We start from the raw sequence: 21,484 nt of genomic DNA, 5'->3' as shown, positions 1-21,484 counted from the left end.
TGTCTTCTGGGAGATCTCTTCCATGAACTTTCCTTCACTCGCCGTCCTACTCCCATGTATTGTTGCCTGCCTTGCTCACAGGTTTTTGTGCCCGGGGGGGGACTGGGGTATTCCTGTTGTGTCATACTAGGCTGCCTGCTGTCCCCAGGGAAAAGGGGAGAGCTGTGAAATAAAAGGAGGAGTTGGTGCTTCCATGCTTGTTGAGAAGTGCCGGCTTTTGAAATACTCTAAGCCTCAAGTCTCTTGCTTGGAAAATAGATATGATGTGTCTAACGATGCTGACTGCTTCCCACTTGAGTTGCCCACTGCCTGATCCAAAAGGGATTTATTACCTCTGAAGTGGGGCTCGTTCAGCTCACTTTAGGTAATGGGCAGCTGAAAAAGCAGCACTTCTGCTTTTGCAGAAAACATCCTGCAGAGGATTCGTTATTAATAATAAGCTGCTAAACCTTGTCATCTTCGATAGCCAGGCATGTGCTATTAGCCGAACTCAGTGGTTTAGTCCTGTCCTATAGCCTCCCTTTAACCTTGGTGCCAGCTGTGCCTATTTTGCCATTAATATTTGCACTTAATATTCCCACTTACTGCTTGCTATCTGGGGGTCAAGTCCTGTCTCATCAAAATTAGGTGTTCTCTGTGGCTCAGGCACAGCAGCGTTGGCTCGTTAGTACTTGGTTGAGCAGGGAGGGCTATCGCCCCAGTGTCGAAAGGGAATTAAGGTGTGAAGAGTTAATTAGTTATTATGCGGCAGAGGTGAGCTGATGTAAGATGTAGGAGAGTTTATTTTTCTGTTCCCTCCTTTCTGCACGTGTTGGACCACGTCTGAGGATCGGGTAAGGCAGCACAGCTTGCTTACCTTGGCGTAAAACTCTTCTCTCCGGCACGGCACCCTGTCCCAGCTGACGTTTTGGCAGGTTAGCAAGGTGAGTTGGCCTGCTGTGGCTGACGCAGAGCCTGGCACGGGCGGCTGTGGGAATGCCTGGGGCGGGGAGGTGAAGGAGAAGGGAGCTCTCGCCTGGTGGCAGTGGCCTGTGTGATTATCTGGCTCGGAGGACCCCAAGTAACCCACCTCAGAACTTCTCCCATCCCCAGCCGGTGCCCTGACCGCCTGACTCTCGCCTGTCGGTAGGCTGAAATGAAAATGTGGAAAACAGATGTGACCCGACCATGCTGTCTTGTTTAACTATCTATATCCAGATGTTTCCAGCTTGTAGTGCTGATTTCCACTTACAGTTATCCAAGAGCTAAATCCAAGATGCTCACTGCCTTTGTGTCTGGGAAGAGGAGTCAAACTAACCTTAACGTTAGCCGTGTGATCCATTACTTTGCTCGATCCTACATCTCTTGCATCCAGGTATGGCAAGACTGTCCATACCCAAACTGTCACATGCATCTAAAAACCTCCTTGTAGTGAAGATTTTTCTTCATTAATTGGATGAAAGGATTGAAAAGCAAGAGGAATAAGACTATTTTGAGAGTAGTCCGTATTTCAGGGTAAGTACTTTGCAAGGGATTTTCATCATGTCCTTTTCTGAAGACAGCATGAATAGCTTTCTCTAAGGGATGCTCTTCCCCCGAGACCGCACATGCCTTTCTTAAATTTCATTGGCACGTGACCACTGAGCACTGAAGGACTTGTATGAATTTTTCTAACTCTATTTGAAAGGCAAGCTGTTCTTTCAGCCTCTTGCAGAATCTGTATGACAGGAGATGCTGTAATCAGGCTGCAGCGGTAATTGCATTTGTAATGTGAAAGACAGAACAGAGTCTAAAATTCCCATCCTTGACTGGCTCTGTGGGGACTCAAGGTAGTTTAGAAAAAAAACAAAACCAACAAACCCAACCATTGCTTTTGACATTTGAAATTGGTCTGGGCAAAACATTAGGAAACAACATACTCTAGGGGACAAGATGATCTAATACATCTGACTTTAAAGAAACATGCTCCCATGGAAACTTGTTTCTGTGCCTATTCCAAGGCACTGGCTGCTGCCCCCGATCTCCCCTGCCCCCGCCCCCCGTACTGTCTCAGCATAGTCAGCAAGTTCTGGTTAAACTTCTCTTCTGCCTTTTATTTTGCGCATGTACCTGAGTTAGCTCCATTCGTAAGTAACCGGTTCCTTGTCAGAAGAAGGACTTCCAGGATGCTACTGACAACTTATTGTCCCTTTCTGGAGGAAAACGGCTTGCTTTGAAGTAATTTGTCCAAGATCTTGACCGTTCCCATGCAGCTGAGGCTTCCTGCGGTGGTTGACCTTCTTGGGACGAAGTTCCAGCCACCCACATGCACCGTCTGCATTTAGCTGTAAGAGAGAAGTCTGGAGAACCAATCTGTGCCGTAGGATTTCGCCATCGCTGCTTTGTGGTTCCTTTGACATTGCAGTTGCGATGTATGACGACCCTCGGTGTAGCAACCGTGACTTACAAACAGAAGCTCTCCGCTGTTTAATGCCGTTGGATTTTGAGGGGTGTGGAGACGGGAGCCGAGCCAGAGCAAGCCGCAGGGGTCAGATGTCCCCAGAGCTGTGGGAAGTCACGGCTGGAGCTCAGTGGCTTGGGCTAGGGATGCTTCTGCGATGGCAGATCCTCCCCGGTCCTTCCTCTAGCCAGCCCCGTCTGCAGTTCAGACCTTTATAGCTCTTTAGTACAAAGGCAGTGAAGGGGACTTGGCATCCCAGGTGGACATGAGCTTGTTTACATCCGAGTTACTCGAGGTTTTTCCTTTAATAAAGGTTTGGCATTCCCTGTTTGGCTGGCTTGAACGCTAGGCTGATTTCTTTCTTGTATGTAATCGTAGGTGTGGCGTCGAATTTCCCAATAGGATGTTGCTTATTCAATCCCATTCCTCTTCCCTCGTGCTGCATAAAGAATATAGTAGACTATCTTTTCAGGGTCTGAGTCTTGCTGGTTTGTTCAGGAGCAGGTGCCAACAGCCACTCTGGGCATGAATGAAGTGATACGGGAGAAGCTTGTCTGGAATTGACTGTAGCCTCCTCTCTGCCTCTGAAGGATTTAACCTCCTTCAAAGGTTTCCATTTTCATGAAATCCACCTGTAACAATGCAGTCCGGGGAAAAAAAAAAAATGAACTACCCTCTCTAGCAGACTGACTCGTGTTGGTGTTTGGGTTTTTAACTGGGGTGAATGAGTCAGCCTGTCCTCAATCGAGCGTTAGTGCAGTGAAAGCACCAGGACTATCGGCACCGCTTGACCACGGGTTTCCTGTTGTTCTGGAGGCCTGTGCATGGCTGTAGGAACAGCTCTTGCCTCCATCCTGTTACGAAGCGGGTATTTCCATGTGCTAAACTATGGAGAAAGAGGAAAAAGCACCCTGTGAGGTTGCCTCGGTTTGAGAGGGGCAAGTTTTCTGCTCCTTATGCTCTCTACTGGCTGTCCTCGTCTGCTAAGTCTCAAAACTTCTCACAGATTTAATCCCTTAGGAGAAATCCTCTTAAAAACCAGAAATGGGATACAACCATCTTCCCCCTCCTCTTCTTTCCCTGGGGAGCAGGAATGGTACTTTGTGTATGTAAAGACCTGCCACTTTTCTGAACTCACATGCATTTTTCATGGCACACTGGCTGAAATCCCTACGTTATGCTGGCTGCACCTCCTGCTGACCTCTTCTCCGTTTCACTTTAAGTCGCGGAGGTTGCTTTGTCGGGGTGCCACAGGCACTTGATGTGCTTCTCTCCCACATCCTGTCGTTGGCTCTGCCACTGACCTCCTGCGGAGCGATGGAGATGCTCCTGTGGATTTTGTTACTCGCCTTTTCCTTTTGTTGAAGCTTTTAGGGCCAGGGTGCACGTTTGCGAGAGTGCCTGGATGTTTCCCATTGTTGGGACTCTATGGTATGTGTCTTCTCTGCTTATTGTTTCCAAAAGGAGGACCAGAAACATGCAGAGATAGAGACCTTGTCTGAACCTGAACTTCTAGTATCATAACTCTAACTGATGACCTTAGGGAGCTATACCTAGTCACTCCACAAATAAATCTTTATAAATCAGCATTTACACTATAGAACTTCACGCAAGTTGATTGCAAAGTCACTTAAAGTGCAACAGAGTAAAAAATGTTAGCTGTTATGAGGTCAAGGCTTTAAAGGTAGATAAGTGCTTATCTAGAGGCCGTGGAGGACTGGTGACTACGAAGTTACGGCAAACTCATATCAAACTCTTGTGTTTAGTCCTTGGGATACAACCTTGGTGTTTCAGGACCATCCTTTGCATACTGAGCACTCACATTTTTTGTTGTTCATCCCTTCTGCCTAAGAGAAGAACGCAAGGACGTGCCATAACGCCATAGAAGAGCATATGTGCCCGGGTGCTGAAGGCACGTCTTTGGCTTGTCAGCACGCGGGAGTATCTGTATGGAAACGGGCACTTGTGGAGATGGGAACCATCCCGACTGAAGTCAAAGCAGATGGGACGCGCAGCCTGAACCAGCCCGTCTAGTTTATGCTTCGTTAATTAGACGTGTTATCAGAGTCATCTGTATTTTCTTTCCTTTTCTCTTTCCAAACCAGTTCTTCTGCTTCTTTGCCCACAGAGGTGCTAATGAGGAGCGGAGCTGGAATCTTTAAGACTTGCATGGCAATGCTTCTTTGTCGTGGTCTATATTAACGCTGTAAAAACTTTGGGGTGAGAACTCAGTGGAGCTTTGTGAGCTGTGGGTATCATAATTTTTGGAGCTGATGGTAGTCTCCTGGTAGCATTGTGATTTTTGGAGTTGATGGTACTCTCCTGGTAGCACATCCTCCCCAGCATGCTGTCGGTGTTTGTAAACACTTCCACCCCATGTGTTAAGCTATGCTGCTGTAGGATGCTTAAAAACTTACATGGATCGAAAATGTGACTGGATAAACTTCATGGAAGGAAAGTGAAAAGATCCCGGGGCAGAAACAGTCCGTGCTGGAGACTGGGGAGAAAATGGTAAGTGCTGGTGCGGGTCTGACCTTGCTCCCTAGACCTGCTGCTGGTTGCTGTGGAGGTACTGAATTAAACGGATCTTAGATGTGGTCTGTCGTGCTCATTCGAACACTCTCAGGCTGTAACTATGCACACTAATTTTTAAGATTTTACTGAAGGAGGGAAAAACCTTTTGGAGGTTAAAGTGCTCAGGTGGGAGCCGGGAATAGAGGTTTCCCCAGATTTCCCTTTGGACCCCTGTCCCCCAGCAGGTTAATATCTGCATCCTCAATGGCAGCACCCTTATCTGTATGCGAGGGTGGACTGTAAAACCCTTCACGTGTGGTGTGCTACGTCTGATGTGGGAGATGACGAGATCCCGTAAAGCCAACCTGTGCCTGAGTATCCACCTTCCAGAGGCGTGGGTCTGTTTTACCGCTGCCGTTCGGTGAGGTAAAGGGGATTCGCTTTATGTCTAACGCTCTTCCAGGGAAAATACTCATTCACTGAATGAGCCGAAGGATCGGGGGAAATGGCTGTTAACAATCGGTTTGTCAGCTGACTTGGATATTGCACAGATCCCTTCCCTTACAGCGGGACAGATGATGACCGTGTCCAGGCTCTTCCCTTGCACATACATGCAGCATATGTTATCCTTGAAGTCCTTTTCCCAGGCGTGGCATGCCTTTGTGCATGCACAGCGTCTACCATGTTAATAAGATGCTGGTGTCTTATATCAGCAAGTTAATTGGGTCCCTGGGTGCAGGGATACATCCTGCTGCTGCGTCCTCTTTCTAAAGCTATGCGTCTACCTCGAGTACTTCGCTGCCGCTGAAGATATGTGATGCTGAGCTACCTGCCGTGCCTGAAACCAGCGGAGGTTAAATCGCAGCTAAACCTTTGGGATTGCTTTCAGGCTTGGGCGGGATGCACATGCTGAGAGCGCTACTAGAGTCATTTTAATTGTGGCATATTTATGGTGCTTACTGTAAACACAGCAGGAGATTGCTGCTTCTCCAGAGCCTGAAAGCCGTGCATCACCCTGCGAGGGCATATCGATCCTAGAAAGCTATGGGGCACAGGTATGCGCTGGTAGAGGTCTCAGCCGGTTTGTTTCCAGCCGAGGATGAAATCTCTCTGGGTCCTGTGCTTCCTCCTCAACTTGTTTCAAACTTTAATGATTTTGTAACACAATTTTGTAGGCTGATTCCTCCTCCTCCTGAAAGCAAGCAGCCCTGTTGCTAGGGGTGGGGGAAAAAAACCCCTCAGGAATACTAATCTTCAGCGGTCCAAAACTGTAGATAACATTGAGTCACTGCTGAAAGCCTCAAAGCAAACCAGATGTTCAATTTCTAGTGACTAAGTATTAAAGGTACCAGATGAGCAAAGTTTTAACTAAAGTATTTAATTTGTGGTTGGTAACTGAGACAAAGCATGAGCAAACAAGGTGCAATGCAAAAATGGGCTTCTTTTCTGTCTTAGAATTGCCTGCATGCTTTTTTCCCTTTTTTTCCTTTTTTTTTTTTTTTTTTTAAAATAGGTCTTTCCGGCTTGACTCATTCTGACTGTAATTGTAACCTTTAGTTCTGGGTGAGAAGGCAATTACTTTGCAAGGCATGAGAGCAGTGGTGGGGTGAGTGGGCTTTTGTTGCTGCCTCTGTCATCTCACTGTTTGACAAGTCACTTCTCTAGGAGTGTCTTGTGTCTGTGAAGTTGGGGATAATTATACTTGTTCTCAAAAATAAGGAAACTGGACTTAATGGTGCATCTGCTTAGCCTTAGTTTTGAGTTCATGAATGAGTAGAAAACTTTGAACCTGAATGTGACTGTCGTACAGCTGTTAGCCTTTGAGTAAGAGACAGTTTTTAAAGACCTATGTTCTTAACAAAAAAAAAAAAAAAATAAAATAAGATCGGAACTGTGATCCCAGGAACCTGGGCTCTTTGGGCAGCCAACACTGGAAGCTCCTTGAGATGCTTCTGGTCTAGGTGTTAGGTTCCCGTTCCTTTGATCGTTGGCGAAAAACCTGCAGCACTCTGGCTGTTTGAGGCACAAGTGCTGCATCCCTCCTTGCCGCTCAAAGCTGAGCGCCCGTGCAGAGGAGTGCACGATTTAATGCTCGAACATAAAAGGGAAGGAATCGTGTCCTGGTCCCTCTTCCCAGCAGCGCGTGCAGTGTGAGCGCTTGTGGGTTTCTCAAGTCCAATGAATATCTAATGTAAAATACATAAAAAGTCCTGAGAAAGAGGACCGTGGCCAGAACTCCCCTCCTAGGTAAGTCCATTAATCACTACACTATGTACTTTCCGGTGTAGTGACTTGCATATTTGGCTGCTTAGCATCGTCGCGTCATCAGGGAAGGACAGAAAAGGCCATGGGCTGACTAGGCTGCTCTCCCTGGCACATGGGAACTGGATTTGAACTGCTGAGCCCAAGTGGGAGCTGAAGCCAGGGCTCCATCTCGCTGGTCTTGCAGGATTTAGCTTTTCTTATTGGCAAGTTCTAGATGGTTTTACTAAGAAAAAGGCTTTTTGGGTCTCTTCTGAGGGTGCCTCCCTTTCTAGGCTTTCTCAGAAGTCTGAATGCTGAGCACTTAATCTTCCATCGCCCTTAAGTGAAGAGGGGCAGACACCAAACCTTGTTGGCGCCTTATTTCACTTAATTCTTGCATTTAATTGTTCTTGATTGGGCTTTTAAGAGAATCTCTGCCAAAATCAATAAGCTAAAAATTAAAATAATTATTGCGGTGATGGAAGCAATCAAAAAGGCCATCGGGTTCCCGGTCTGTGTCCAGTGGAGGAAAGGAGAAGGCTGGGTTTGATCTGATCTCCTGGGACACGCTGGGCTCCAAGAGTTAATTTTGCCCCTGGCTTCTCTGTCCATGAGTAATCCATTTGTGCTGGAAATAAATGGCAATTTCTTGCAGTGAGGATAAGCTTCACTACCGGAGAAAATGATGTATATTTATCTTCCATATAGCTGATGCTCTCTGTGCCTTTTTTACTGGTTCATCTCAACTCAGCTCTTTGGTGATGAACTTGCCTGTATGAGATCAGATTTCGTAGTGACCTACAAGTATTTTTCTTTCTTGCATGTGCTGTTTCCCTGCAATTTCTATCGCTGCAATAATCAAGCAGTATCCCCCAAGAAGACTGAGTAGATAATGTGAGATTCTCCAGCTTTTTTGAGCCAAAACTATAAATACAGGTAGGAGATGGAGCAACTCATCCTGGCATTTCCAGGCACTCGATGGAGTGGTCAGCATGGGTTCACCAAGGGGAAGTCCTGCTTGACCAACTTGAGAAACTTCTATGATGAAGTGACTGGCCTGGTAGATGAGGGGGACATCAGCGGATACTGTCAACCTGGACTTCAGTAAGTCCTTAGACCTTGTCTCCCATAAGATCCTCATAGAGAAGCTGTTGATGTATGGACTGGATGAGCAGACAGTGAGGTGGGTTGAAAACTGGCTGAATGATTGGGCCCATGGGGTGGTGACCAGTGGCACGAAGTCTACTGGAGGTCAGTAACTAGCAGTGTACCCCAGGAGTCAATGCTGATACTCCAGAGGATCGTGCTGCCATCCAGAGGGACCTCGACAAGCTGGAGAAAATGGGCCAACAGGGACCTCATGAAGTTCAACGAGGAGAAGTGCAAAGTCCTGCCCCTGGGGAGGAACAACCCCAGGCAGCGGTATGGGCTGGGGGCCACCCAGCCGGAAAGCGGCTTGGCAGGAAAGGACCTGGGGGTCCTGGTGGACACCAGGTTGACCCTGAGCCAGCAACGTGCCCTTGCAGCAAAGAGGGCCAGTGGTGTCCTGGGCTGCGTTAGACAGAGCGTTGCCAGCAGGTCGAGGGAGGTGATCCTTCCCCTCCACTCGGCACCGGTGAGGCCACGCCTGGAGCGCTGTGTCCAGCGCTGGGCTCCCCAGTACAGGAGAGACATGGACATACTGGAGAGAGCCCAGTGAAGGGTCACAAAGATGATTCAGGGACTGGAGCATCTCTGCTATGAGGAAAGGCTGAGAGAGCTGAGTTCAGCCTGGAGAAGAGGAGGCTGCGGGGGGTCTCATCAATGTCTACAAGTACCTGAGGGGAGGGAGCAAAGAGGACGGAGCCAGGCTCTTTCCAGCGGTGCCCAGTGACCGGACAAGGGTCAACGGGCACAAACTGAGACACAGGAGGATCCCCCTGAACATCAGGAAACATTTTTTGAGTGTGAGGGTGACCAAGCACTGGCACAGGTTGCCCAGGGAGGTTGTGGGGTCTCCATCCTTGGAGATATTCAGAAGCCAGATAGTCCTGGGCCAGCAGCTGTGGGTGGCCCTGCTGGAGCAGGGGGTTGGACCAGATGACCTCCAGAGGTCCCTTCCCGCCTCAACTGCTCTGTGATTCTGAGACGGGGAGGTTGAGGTCCTCAGGAGACACAGGGATGGGCTGAGCCCTCTGTAGGGGTGTGGCTGTGTATATAAATGCAGCTAGATTTTTGAATCGTATAGCACTACGTGATCACATCTTGTTTGTTGTATGCAGCGCTGTATAAATGTAAAATGTCTTAATAATTCTTCTCTTGCTGTTTTGGATTAATCTGTATCTTTATGCCGTATGTTTTCTTTTGCTTGCTTCCTCCTTTCACCTTCCCAAATGTCTCCTTGGAGCAAACTTCCGTGATTCTTATTGTTCTGCTTGTTTTCATTCTCCTTCTTGGGTAAATGTATTTTTTTTTTCCTAAGTGTGGTTTCCTAGAGCTCTGTGAAATGCTCTTTCCCTGCTGCATTTTGAAGTATTAGTTGCAAAAGAAAGGGGAGGGAGTCCTAATTCAGGTGCATTTCTTCCTTCATCTATTTTTCTTTTTAAAAGTGACTAAAGCCACAAATAAATAATGCTAATTTTTGCTACCATCTGTGAATGCAGGACCAAGCTGTTTCAGAGTGGCATGTTTAGTGCTTTCTTTATCTGTTAAGGGGGGAAAAAAAAAAAGCTCTTTGCATTAGCAGCAATAACCTGTCTCCCACAAATTGTAGTCTGTGCTCCCATCTACCACTAAAACCCAAAGCAAACAAAGATTCGTGCAAAGACAGGAAGCGTTTTGGGTGTAATTGCCGGTAGATCTTTGCTTTCACGATTTTTGGTTTCACCCAAAAAGGCAGCCAAGCAGCACTGCGGTTCACTTGGGTGGATTTATTATGAGCTCTCACTGTGCTCTAATTTGACGTTTTTGGCAGCTCTGTGAGTTTTAAAACATCCTCTGCAAGAGTCTCCTGGCCACGCTAAATGAAAATGTCCCATGGAGGGGGGAGGGAAGGGGCCGGTGCGCGGCAGCACGGGTGAGCTACGCCCTGGCGACAGCCCTGCCTCCAGGCTCCTTTATTTTGTCCTCAAGCCGCCGTTTTTGTAATCCTGCCCTGATCCCTCGCCTTCTGCATGGATCGGAGTTGGAGGACCCTCCAGTTCGACCAGATCGAACTGGGAAGCAGGTCTCTCCCATCATCTGAGCCAAGAGGTGGTGGTGGCAGAGTCAGTTGGCCTTGGCTATATCAGAAGACCTCACCAGTACCAGGACCTGATTTTGGGGCTACTTTGGGGGCTGGGAAAAAAAAAATCAAACCTTGAATATGGTCCAGAAAACTATGGAACAGGTCTGGCTCCTGGGGCCCCTGCGTTGAATAGCTGGATGGTGCCACGGTGCAACCCCACGTCGGGGGTGAGGTCTCCCTGTGAAGTCCTTGTGGCTTTTTCTGGTGTGTTTATCTCTTGTTCGTGTGAGTTTACCAAACCGTAATTGGACTGTGATTTAGCATCAGGTCTTTAGGGAAGCTTGTCACAGCGATGTGTAATAGCGTAATAAAAACGTAACTGCTTAGCTTTAATGTGTCAAAATGACTCATTTAAAAAATCATATTGGAGATATGAGGGTCTAGAAGATAAGTAAGACTTGCACGGGGAAAGAATATTGAGTAATGGACCCACAGCTATAATTATGGGGGAAAACATATCTTCCATTTCAGATCTGAGGAAGTGGCTTATCTGCCTGAAAAATTGTTTTTCTCCCCCACGCACTGAATCGGTTGGTCTGGCAGAAGTCAGCACCTGCCTGGGTAGATGCATGTGAAGAATTCAGCTGCTTGGCAATCCCATGCATCGTGCAAGTTGTGCGATATATAAACTGCTTAAGTATTGATCCTGTTTCCTTTTTTTTTTTTTTTTTTTTTTTAATAAAATAAAGCTTCTTTCCAAAAAGCTTCAGCATTTCTGGTCTCATAGTCTCCTACAGCACTTCATGAAGAGTGCAGGTATTTTTCCCCTGCACCCCAGTCTATAAGTAAACGATACTTCTCTCAACTTTCTCTACATATTCTCTGTTTCCTATGTGTAATATTCCTGTTGTTTATAACTGCTTTTTTGAATCCTAGAGGCAGGTGCCACCTGCATTTCTGTATTATATGGAAGTTGAGGTCTGACAGGTTGGTGCATAGTCCTGCCCTTCTGGGAGCGAGAAATTGAGATGGAAGCAGGGGAAACGTCCGTGTCCCTATGGCTAACCCCCCTTTGCCTATGGCTACCCCCTCTTTCCCTGTAGCTAACCTCCCTTCCTTGTCTGAATGTAGAGCAGCCGTGTACATCTCCTTCCATCCCGCAGGAGGCCAGGGAAGTGGCAGACAGCCGTGCAAAGGATTATTATATTTGATCAGGCTTTGAAATGGGCTATAGATAAAGCCCTTGGTGTTTACTGGGCCATTAAACATTTATTAGCCTCTATCCCAGTGTGTTGGTAGCACTGTAAATAACAGCTGTGATGAAGGTGAAGAATGGGGTCAGCCGTTGCCCTTTGCACCGATGTTTGTAAACGGAGAAGCGGGTCGTGTAATTTTTAAGAGCTTGGTTGGGGGAAGCATCTGCCCAGATGCCTTGAGGAGAAGGGGCAGATGAGCTGGCAGACTGGAGCTCCTCTTTATCACGAGGAAATGCTGAAACCTTAGGAAGTGGGAGAATTTAAACAACAATGAAAAAAGATTAGGGCCCGAGTTAGGAGTTAATTTATCCCTGCCCTTCCTAACAAAAATACTTAATGCCCTCGGATCAGAATGGCTTTTGGGTCTGGATTTAATTAGGCTGAAGGAGGGTTCATGCCTCTCCCCCCGCACTGCCCCAAATAACCCCCCGGCTGCCCCCGGGCTCAGCCACGCACGCCGGGCTCGCCGAGGCCGTGGTTTTCGCTTGTCGGCATTTCCATCATCCGACTTTTATTTCCCTTTCACCCCCTCCCCAAGCTTTAATAGGGAGAGGAGAAGCGTCGCCGCAGGGCTGAGGCTTGGCTCGTGGGGTCTTAGCTGCAGCACCTGGTCGGATGATAGGGTTTTTGAAAGGAGGAGTGTGAAGGGATTACTCTGTGTTGCTGGGAGGCCACAGCCCGGTGATTCATACTGCGGGCAATCCCTCTGAAGTCAATGAGATTGTAAAGCGTGTAAATCAGTATGGAATTTGGCATTTTCCTAGAAAAGTGGGGGATATTTGTTTTACTTGCATATAAATTACTTCTAATAAGACACTGTAGACATGACCGATCCTTCTAATCACACCGTTGCTCCTTGCAGTCCCAAAGTTACTCTTGCTATCCTCTCATTTTAAATAATTTTTTAAAAAACCCACTTGCGTGGGAAATATCTGTGGTTGCTGCCGGGCTGTGAAGCGTTGCTGGGAATGACTCAGGCGGGAGCCTGTCCTCGTGCGCTTGGGACCTGCGGTGTGAATGGAGAAAGGAGACGGTCTTGTTTTCACACTCTCTCATTTTGAGTCTCTGCCGTATTCCTGTTCCACCATTTAGATGTCGTCAGGCTGAGGGATAATTAGAGGGAGCCTGTTTTGCTACAAAGCCAGATGGAGAATCCACGTTGCCATGAGCAAGCCTGGGTTATTTGTTGGGGAATGCAAAGTGGTGGAGTGGGCGTCCGGACGGCATTGCTGCACCACGAGGGAGAAGATGCTCTGCTGCTTCTTCCCTGTGTCTGCAGAATGTCTCTCCTTTCTACAACAACTTAAAAATAAATAAAAATTGATCGTCCTGTTTATCAAATGCAAATATAAAAGCTGTCGTTGCAATACTTTGATTTGGAGCGGGGATATTGGTTCTTTCAGTGGTGCTCTGCAGCCTGGCAGTCTCCTTCAGCTACAGCGAGCTGCTCAGGGACAAACCCGGGAGTTGCTCTCGGAGCTCCCAGGCATCGGTTCAGCTGCCGGCTTTGCTGCCTGGGCGCTGGTGGGTGGTTTGGGTGCTGTGCACAGCATCTTACTCTCAATGTGAGAGGGCTTTAATGCTCTAATAAAGCAGTGTAATAAAGAACATCAGCTTTTCACTTGCTACAGTTGAGGGGATCGTTAACTTTGGCCGAGATGTTCTAACAGCATAGGTGCTTTTAGCTGTTTAAGACTTGCCTTACCTTATAAAAATGCATCTTGCCTGTTCCATGTGTTTGTGCGGCATGTGGAAAGTGTGGCGAGCTTTGGTTGAAAATGAAATCTAAAACTGGAAGGAGTCCTACAGAAAGTAACTGAGAAACTGAATAATTGAGAAAATAACCAGGTCCCATTGAGCTGGTTGCCAAGGGAATAATTCACTCGTCTCTTCCCCCAACTTGATGAAATAGTTACTGTTTTCCTCTCCTCCTTACTAACTTACCCACAACTCCAGAAGAACCACCTGTTCGCTCCTGCAGATGGTCTAACTGATACATGCCTAATTCCACCTCGGAGCCATTTTCGTGAGCAGAGCATAGCTTTGAAGGCACCTTCCCCTGTGTCAGGCCTCCAGGAGGGTTTGTACGGTTGAAAGGTTTGTCCCCTTTTTCCACTGCTGCTGGCTGGCCTAAGAAGGGTCCTGCTTCTGTCCACAAACCTTGCCTTCTCTAGAAAAGGGAAAATAAGGTTGTTTTTAAGGCAGTGGTCTAGATTTGGATGTAAAATCTGGCACAGCTGGAGCTCTTTCCAGCTTCAGGCCAAGTGCTGTACGTTCCTCGTTGTCTTCTCTGCAAAACAGAACGGTTTAAGACTAATTTTTTTTTGTTGTTCATTAGGTTCCTGGTGTATTAGCAGACTGCGTAGCCTTGGGCTGCTCCCCAAATGGCCTGAGCTATGGTCTTCAGGCTTCTTCTCCGCCCTCTCCATGCCTCCTGCAGGCTGGTGTACCTGCAGCTGTGCTTGTAACACTGTGATAAACTTATCTTATATGGAGACTCCGTTAGTGGCTGGGACAATCTCAGTTATATGGGACAGTCCCAGTCATCCACGACAAAATTCAAGCAGTTGGGGCAATAAAAAGGCTGTTTGCTTAATATGGCTGATCAGTGTGAAATGACTCGCTCATCTTGGCACAAGCCATTAACTGGGTGTTTCTCTCTGACAGGGCGCATCGAGAATAATCATCAGCCTTAATAAGGATTGATTGCATACTACCCATCGTCGTCCCGGTTTGATATTAATCGGAAAAGCTTTGACCGTCGCGTTGGGGAGGTGAAAAGTTGAATGAGCGTCCCTTTTAAGGTATGGTAGAAACATAAATGAGATGTTTTGGGTATGAAGCTAGTACCGCTGTAGCCTGCGCAGGAGAACAGCAGCCTTCGGAGGTGCTCAATTGTACAGCTTTCTCATGGATTCACATCTCTCAGTCTTACAACATCTACATGGTGAAACCTGCGCTCCATTGTTCCCCTGCTTGATCTTAATGAGCGCGGTCTTCTCAGGCTGAGGGGTTGCCTTTGTTTTGATGCAAACTTTCATGAATCCACTATTTTCTCTTTGTTTACTTGAAAGAATCTTTCATTTTTGAAACTTCTGGTTGGTGTTGCAAGGCATGAAGAGTTTGGGTATCAATATTTGCACTGTTTTGAAGAGGACTTTTCTTAAGGCTTTTTTTTCTTGGTTATACAGACCAGTATTAGACTGAAATATACTGACCTCTGCTATTACCTTGGAACAGATGGGCACATAATACTGGCATGAGTGATTTATTACAGGGGGGGAGAGCCAGAGTCTTTTTGAGGAAAGGAAGGTTATGGAGTAAGAAAGAAGGTCATGGAGTAAGAAGGAACGTTACTCAGGACGTTAGTGAATTAAAACCCAACACCCAGCAGGGAGTTTGTGGGCAGTTTTCTGGTCAAAGTTCTTCCCATGGTCTGACTTGAGGAAAAGATTGAGGAATTCTTTTAAAAAAAATAAAAATCTTACTGTAAGATTTCTTGTTCGGTATTTCAAAGGACTCTTTCCAACTAAAAAGGATTTGATGCTAGGATGGTGTTGCTAGAGTAGCAAATTGAGATGTGCATGTGAAACCTGGTGATTTTTATAAACGAGGTCTTTTTTTTAAAGCATTTCTTGTTGCTGTGGCTTTCACAGGTTCACCGTGTCTGGAGATGAAATTTGTATATGTGGTTTGATATTTCCTTAAGGCTCGCACACAGGGTCCTGCTGACACTGCGTGCTTCACAAACTTGGCCAAGTTATGGTTTCATATAAAAATTCTTTGAACTCTTTGCAAACCTGGTGTGATACCTCTGTGCTAAACTGAAGTCAATCGTAACTTTTATGGACGACTAAATGCTTCCTTTTGAGTTTGTGTGATACTTAGCAAGGAGTTTCAGATCTGTTAGTGTGTGTGTGTATATGTATTTAACTGTGTTTTGCTACGTGTATTTTTTAGTCTGCTTGGCTCACTTTTTGATTTGGGGAGAACTCCTGTTGAGGTCAACAGCTGAATTAAGCCCACCAATTTACTGAGAAGTGTCCAACTGTCCTAGAAGAAGGGCTTTGTCTTTAGTGCATGCTTTCTCTGTAGCTGATCCCAGAAAAGGATTAACTTCAATGAGGCTAAAGTCAGAGATACAGAAGAAATTTGCCTATGATGCACACCACAAACGTTAATAGCCTAAACTCCGTGTAATATTCAGTTTTTGCTTGTATAAGAAAAGCCTTTTTAGAGAAGCAAGAGACTGAATATGTTCAAATATCTACCAAAATAACACAGGTCCTATCGTAATCCAGTGAATATAGAATCGTAGAATCACAGCATGGTTTGGGTTGGAAGGGACCTCTAAAGGCCATCTCGTCCAACCCCCCTGCCGTGGGCAGGGACATCTTCAACTAGATCAGGTTGCTCAGAGCCCCGTCCAGCCTGACCTGGAATGTTTCCAGGGATGGGGCATCCACCACCTCTCTGGGCAACCCGTGCCAGTGCTTCACCACCCTCAGCGTCAAAAATTTCTTCCTTCTATCCAGTCTACAGCTACCGCCTTTAGTTTAAAGCCATTCCCCCTTGTCCTGTTGCAACAGACCATATGTAGGACAAAGATGCTACCTGCACTCAGGGAGTAGCTTTCTCAAAAAACCTGTGGTCTGGATGTGCCCATCAAGGCTTCTTAGCTGTTTAGGGTTGCAAGCCAGCAATTCAGTGGCCAGCTGGGATCCTAAAGCTGCTTGGATGGGCAGGATGCACCTGAACTTGCGTGAAGAGGAACGGCTGTGGGCTGATGCTTCGTCGTGGCCAGTGCTGTCTGATTTGACTGGCCAGTGTAAACGGTCTCAACAAAATTGCTCGCGTGAGAGTGGTTTGTCTTGCATGATGAAGCCAGATGTGGACGTGACTCTGTCGGCTGGAGTGAAATAGTCCAACAGCGCTTTTCTTCCACGGCAAAATCCCTTCGGAATAAGACAGCAAGGTCCACAGCTAAGGTCATGGGACTTGTTCTGCTGTTTCAGGTAGTATGGGCTGCTAGGCAAGATGCAGAGCTGGACGCTGGGGTGCCGGAGGTGTCCGTCATACTGTGAGCCTCATATCTCTTGTGGACTACTGGAAAGGCGTTTTGGGCTGAGTGTTTTTCCTCTCTAAAACTGGGGTTATGAAATATCCGATGTCAGCTGGAAGGGCTTGAGCACCCTTTTATGCTTTTATGGGTTGCTTTTTAAAGTGTTTCATTATACATCACTTATTGATTCATGTCACAGGTCCAAAGCATTCAGATTTGGATTATGTGGGAGAAAACTAACACATGAAGTCTATACAAAGCTATCCACTCAGCTGTATCACTAGATTTCTGGGCTTTGTTTTCACTGGTCGCATTCACTTGTCACAAGTTAATGTCCTCTTTTTGTCAGCCATTTCGGCAATGTCGCACATTTATTCTAGCTCAGACTTAGCATGGGCTATAATGCTGGCACACCAGGGAGCTTGCATTTGCAGAACGCGTGTAAAAAGACTTCAAAGTTTAGATCTGAAACCTCGATTACATCCTAAAAGGTTCTGCATCTGTAATTGGAAACCTTGGGATCCCAGACATTGTAGTGCTCCCAGGTCTGGTGGCACCTCCGAGTAGAGGTCGCAGTGGTCTCAAGTCAAAACTGGCCGAACTGAAAACACTACATTACTGGAGGAGGGGAAGGGGCGTGGGAGGTAGAAACAAAGCCACTAGCAAACCCTCGCCACCTCTCCCAAAGAGCACGAGTGGGAATCATAGAATCATAGAATAGTTTGGGTTGGAAGGGGCCTTTAAAGGTCATCTCGTCCAACCCCCCTGCCGTGGGCAGGGACATCTTCAACTAGATCAGGTTGCTCAGAGCCCCGTCCAGCCTGACCTTAGAATCCTGCCTTTCCTAGCCAGGGATGATGGCACTGGCTCATGACTACCTGATCTTCCAGGGCTTCAGTGTCTGTCCCAGCTTACCCTGCTGGATAGGACACGGTTGGCTTAGCCCAGGTTTTTCCACCATAATTATTTTCATGATCCCAAGAGGTTTACAGAAAGGGTAGGGTGGAAGTGTCCCTGATGATGTGCAAAACTTGCAATGAGAACGAGGGTGGGCTCATCTTCTCCCCGAGCCTTAGGCCACCAGGCCTGCCTCAGGCAAGCCTTAGGCTTGCGTAAACAGTTGTGTTTAGAGAAATCGAGGGCATTGTTCGAAAACACTGCGCTGTTTCAGTGCTATGTTAGCAGTGAAGGATGTGGCATGGGGGCGGCTTCGTAGGAAATTCAGCTTTCAAAATCTGCAGAGAAGCCGCCGCCACGCGCAGTGGCTCCGCTCCCAGCAGCGGGTCGGAAGCTGCGTTTTTGGGATTACTGCCAAGAGACGTTTCTTGGAAACTCTTCCGCGTGCAGTGCGAGCAGCAGGACGGGAGGTCTTGATTTGAACTCTAGATGATAAAACCACTGAGGCTTTGGCAGGGCTGCATGTTTTGATGGCTTGTTCTTGGCCTTTCTCGTTTGGGTGTATAGGTGAACCCCTGCCTGGGCTGGCTCAGAGACTTCCATCTGATTTCGTAGCAAGCTGAATTTTCCACTGAATAGGAAAGTTTTTTGGGAGTGAAACAACTCTCTATTTTTTTAGATGGACTTCTCCAACCCTCTGGCTACACCCATTCTATTTTTCTGAATCAAACTAGTGCTGAACCTACCCTGCAGGGTCATTAATTTTTCTTAAAGCTGACTTTCTTCTTCCATGTTTGCCCTCCCTGACGTGTAGTCTTGCTGCTCGCGTTACCTCTTGGCCCGTAAGAGGGAATGATAGTGTAGGTCACCTGCCTGCCTGTGACTCACCGAGACCCTCAATTGACTAAAACCTATTTTTTTTCTGGTAAATCTCATTTTGGGCAGAAGGAGAGAGGAGGGAATGAATATGTAATCTCTGACTAGATCCAGCACCAGTTTCTTCAGTAGGAATCCATAAGCGCTGCTGCAGTGGAAGTAACACTGATCATTATTATTTGCCTTTAAATTCCCCCCAGATAAAATCATAGAATCATAGAATCATTAAGATTGGAAAAGGCCTCTAAGATCATCGAGTCCAACCATCAACCCAACACCACCATGCCCTCTAAACCATGTCCCTAAGCGCCGCATCCACACGTCTTTTAAATACCTCCAGGGATGGGGACTCCACCACTTCCCTGGGCAGCCTGTTCCAATGTTTAACCACTCTCTCAGTAAAGACATTTTTCCTCACGTCCAATCTAAACCTCCCCTGGCACAACTTGAGGCTGTTTCCTCTCGTCCTGTCGCTTGTTACTTGGGAGAAGAGACTGACCCCACCTCGCTACAACCTCCTTTCAGGGAGTTGTAGAGAGCGATGAGGTCTCCCCTCAGCCTCCTTTTCTCCAGGCTAAACAACCCCAGTTCCCTCAGCCGCTCCTCATCAGACTTGTTCTCCAGACCCCTCACCAGCCTCGTTGCCCTTCTCTGGACACACTCCAGCACCTCGACGTCCTTCTTGTAGTGAGGGGCCCAAAACTGAACACAGTGTTCGAGGTGCGGCCTCACCAGTGCCGAGTACAGGGGCACGATCACTTCCCTACTCCTGCTGGCCACGGTATTTCTGATACAGGCCAGGATGCCCTTGGCCTTCTTTGCCGCCTGGGCACACTGCCGGCTCATGGTCAGCCGGCTGTCGACCAGCACCCCCAGGTCCCTTTCCGCGGGGCAGCTTTCCAGCCACTCTTCCCCAAGCCTGGAGCGCTGCATGGGGTTGTTGTGGCCGAAATGCAGGACCCGGCACTTGTCCTTGTTGAACCTCATCCAGTTGGCCTCGGCCCATCGATCCAGCCTGTCCAGGTCCCTCTGCAGAGCCTTCCTACCCTCCAGCAGATCAACACTCCCGCCCAACTTGGTGTCGTCTGCAAACTGACTGAGGGTGCACTCGATCCCCTCATCCAGATCATCGATAAAGATATTGAACAGAACTGGCCCCAAAACTGAGCCCTGGGGAACACCGCTCGCGACTGGCCGCCAACTGGATGTAACTCCATTCACCACAACTCTCTGGGCCCGGCCGTCCAGCCAGTTTTTGACCCAGCGCAGAGTCCACCTGTCTAAGCCGTGAGCCGCCAGCTTCTCTAGGAGAATGCTGTGGGAGACCGCACAGTCTGAGATACTGAGATACTCTCAGTTCCCTGTCACGTAGAGATTTAGAGGCTCACGATGTACGACAAGACACGGAGGAAGGAGGGGGAACTCGCTTGCTGCAGTTCCTGGAAGGCGAGTTATGTGCTCACGTCTTGGGGTGTATGATCACGCAGACAGAAGCAATGTTTGGAGATTTGGTTTCTGCTGCCCCAGCTGCTGCGGGTGAACTACAGAAGTATAAATGGAAAATGGACGGAGCTGTGGATGTAGCCTGGAGTGTCAGTTAGTCTTTAGCCTCAGTCTTTTTTCTCCATCGCTTTCTCTGAATCCTGTCCTTCTGTTTTTCAGGAAACTTTAAAATGTATGTGGAGAAGGGAGGAAAATCTCTTCCTTACTGCAAGGGCCAGGTCAGCATCTTTTTTTGAAGTCCCTGTGAAAGCAGTTTGTCAGAAAACACTGGGGGAAGTGGAGAGCTGAGCCTAGCAGAGTCAAGCTGAGCTTGAATGCTCCCTTGGTTTGAGCTCATCTGTATCGACAAGGTGCAGTGGGAGCAGAAATCTTTATCGGCAACTGTACAGGATAAGAAGGAAAATTGCCCAAAGGTTAGGCTTCCTCCCTAAGTTTTGTTCTCCGAGGAGGCCCTGAGAAAAGCAGATACACTGGGAAGTCAGTAACTCCAGACAAGTACCTGCACGCACCGGTGTGCATACCCACATGTGCATACACGGAGTGCTTTCCCAAATAGCCTAGAACCTGAGAAAATGGAGATAAAATCAAAAGACAATTGAAGTTAATTATGCTTTCAAGACAACTGGAGATTGGTTGAAGTCTTGTGGGATTTCTGAGGCCTCCCAGTGCAATTTCAGGCTGAGTGTGGGGAGGAAGGTTTGGTTGCTGTGGTCATTATTGTCTCAGTTGTGACTGTCACCTATTGCTGGTGTCAGGTGATGACAGCTTGTGGGTTACGGATGACACAGATGTCACCACTGAAACACAGCTATCTTCTCATTGCAAGTTCTTCTTTGTGTCACTTGGCTGCGTGCTATATGTATCCTTTCATGGTGAAGGAAGCCCGCCCTTAGGCTCTTTAAACTGCACAGCACAAATTTGGATGCAATATAAGTTTTGGGTTTAGACTAAAAAACAACAAAAAAAGCATTTTGACATGTGACTGAACTTTGTTGTTCTTCTTCGACCCACGTACTTTCCCCTTTCTTTTCGTCCTCACCAAAATCTGGCCTGCATTTTGTGTTTTGGGCAATGGTGTGGTTGCTAGCCTGACTTTGAACTTAATGAACTATTCCAAAGAGCCTTCAGAAAAAGCCACATTCCAAGAAGTCTTGGATATCTCTTTGGTTTACAGGGGAATCGGGGTATGACCGACCTCTTACAAATGCCCGGTGTTGGACACTCAGGGGTTTACAGGTGAGCTGGTGTGGAGTAACAGAATTAGAAAACCATCATGATGGTTAAATGTCTTGCTTCCTATGATGTGAGGTGGAGAAACAAAAGGAAGGAGGCCTTGCTTTACCTCCAGAAGAACCAAAGTCTTCAGAGATCTAGCAATGGGAGATCACAAAGTACGCAAAACTGTATGGGACAGTATTTCTTGCTGTGCCCTTCCGTGCCTGTGTGAATTTAGGCCAAGAAGTGCTCCACTAACTTCAGAATTTTGCCTGACCTAACCTTTGGGTCTA

General features: G+C 47.4%; 1 protein-coding gene across 3 annotated transcripts in view; it reads left to right on the top strand.

Moving 5' to 3' along the window:
* The window catches only part of PTPRA (protein tyrosine phosphatase receptor type A), a 133,174-nt gene that overhangs the window by 13,665 nt on the left and 98,025 nt on the right, over positions 1-21,484 (top strand). For 2 of the 3 annotated variants that reach the window (XM_076335670.1, XM_076335669.1), the window contains exon 2: positions 14,306-14,442. The exons of the other annotated variant lie outside the window; for it this stretch is intronic. In XM_076335670.1, coding sequence (XP_076191785.1) covers positions 14,425-14,442 — 18 coding nt within the window. In that variant the 5' untranslated portion in view covers positions 14,306-14,424. The remainder of the gene's footprint in view (positions 1-14,305; positions 14,443-21,484) is intronic. 3 annotated transcript variants of the gene reach the window in all.

Source organism: Aptenodytes patagonicus, chromosome 4 (assembly GCF_965638725.1).
Source record: "Aptenodytes patagonicus chromosome 4, bAptPat1.pri.cur, whole genome shotgun sequence".
NCBI lineage: Eukaryota > Metazoa > Chordata > Aves > Sphenisciformes > Spheniscidae > Aptenodytes > Aptenodytes patagonicus.
The sequence above is the reverse complement of the archived record's forward strand: the minus strand, read 5'-3'. Positions and strand labels throughout refer to the sequence as shown.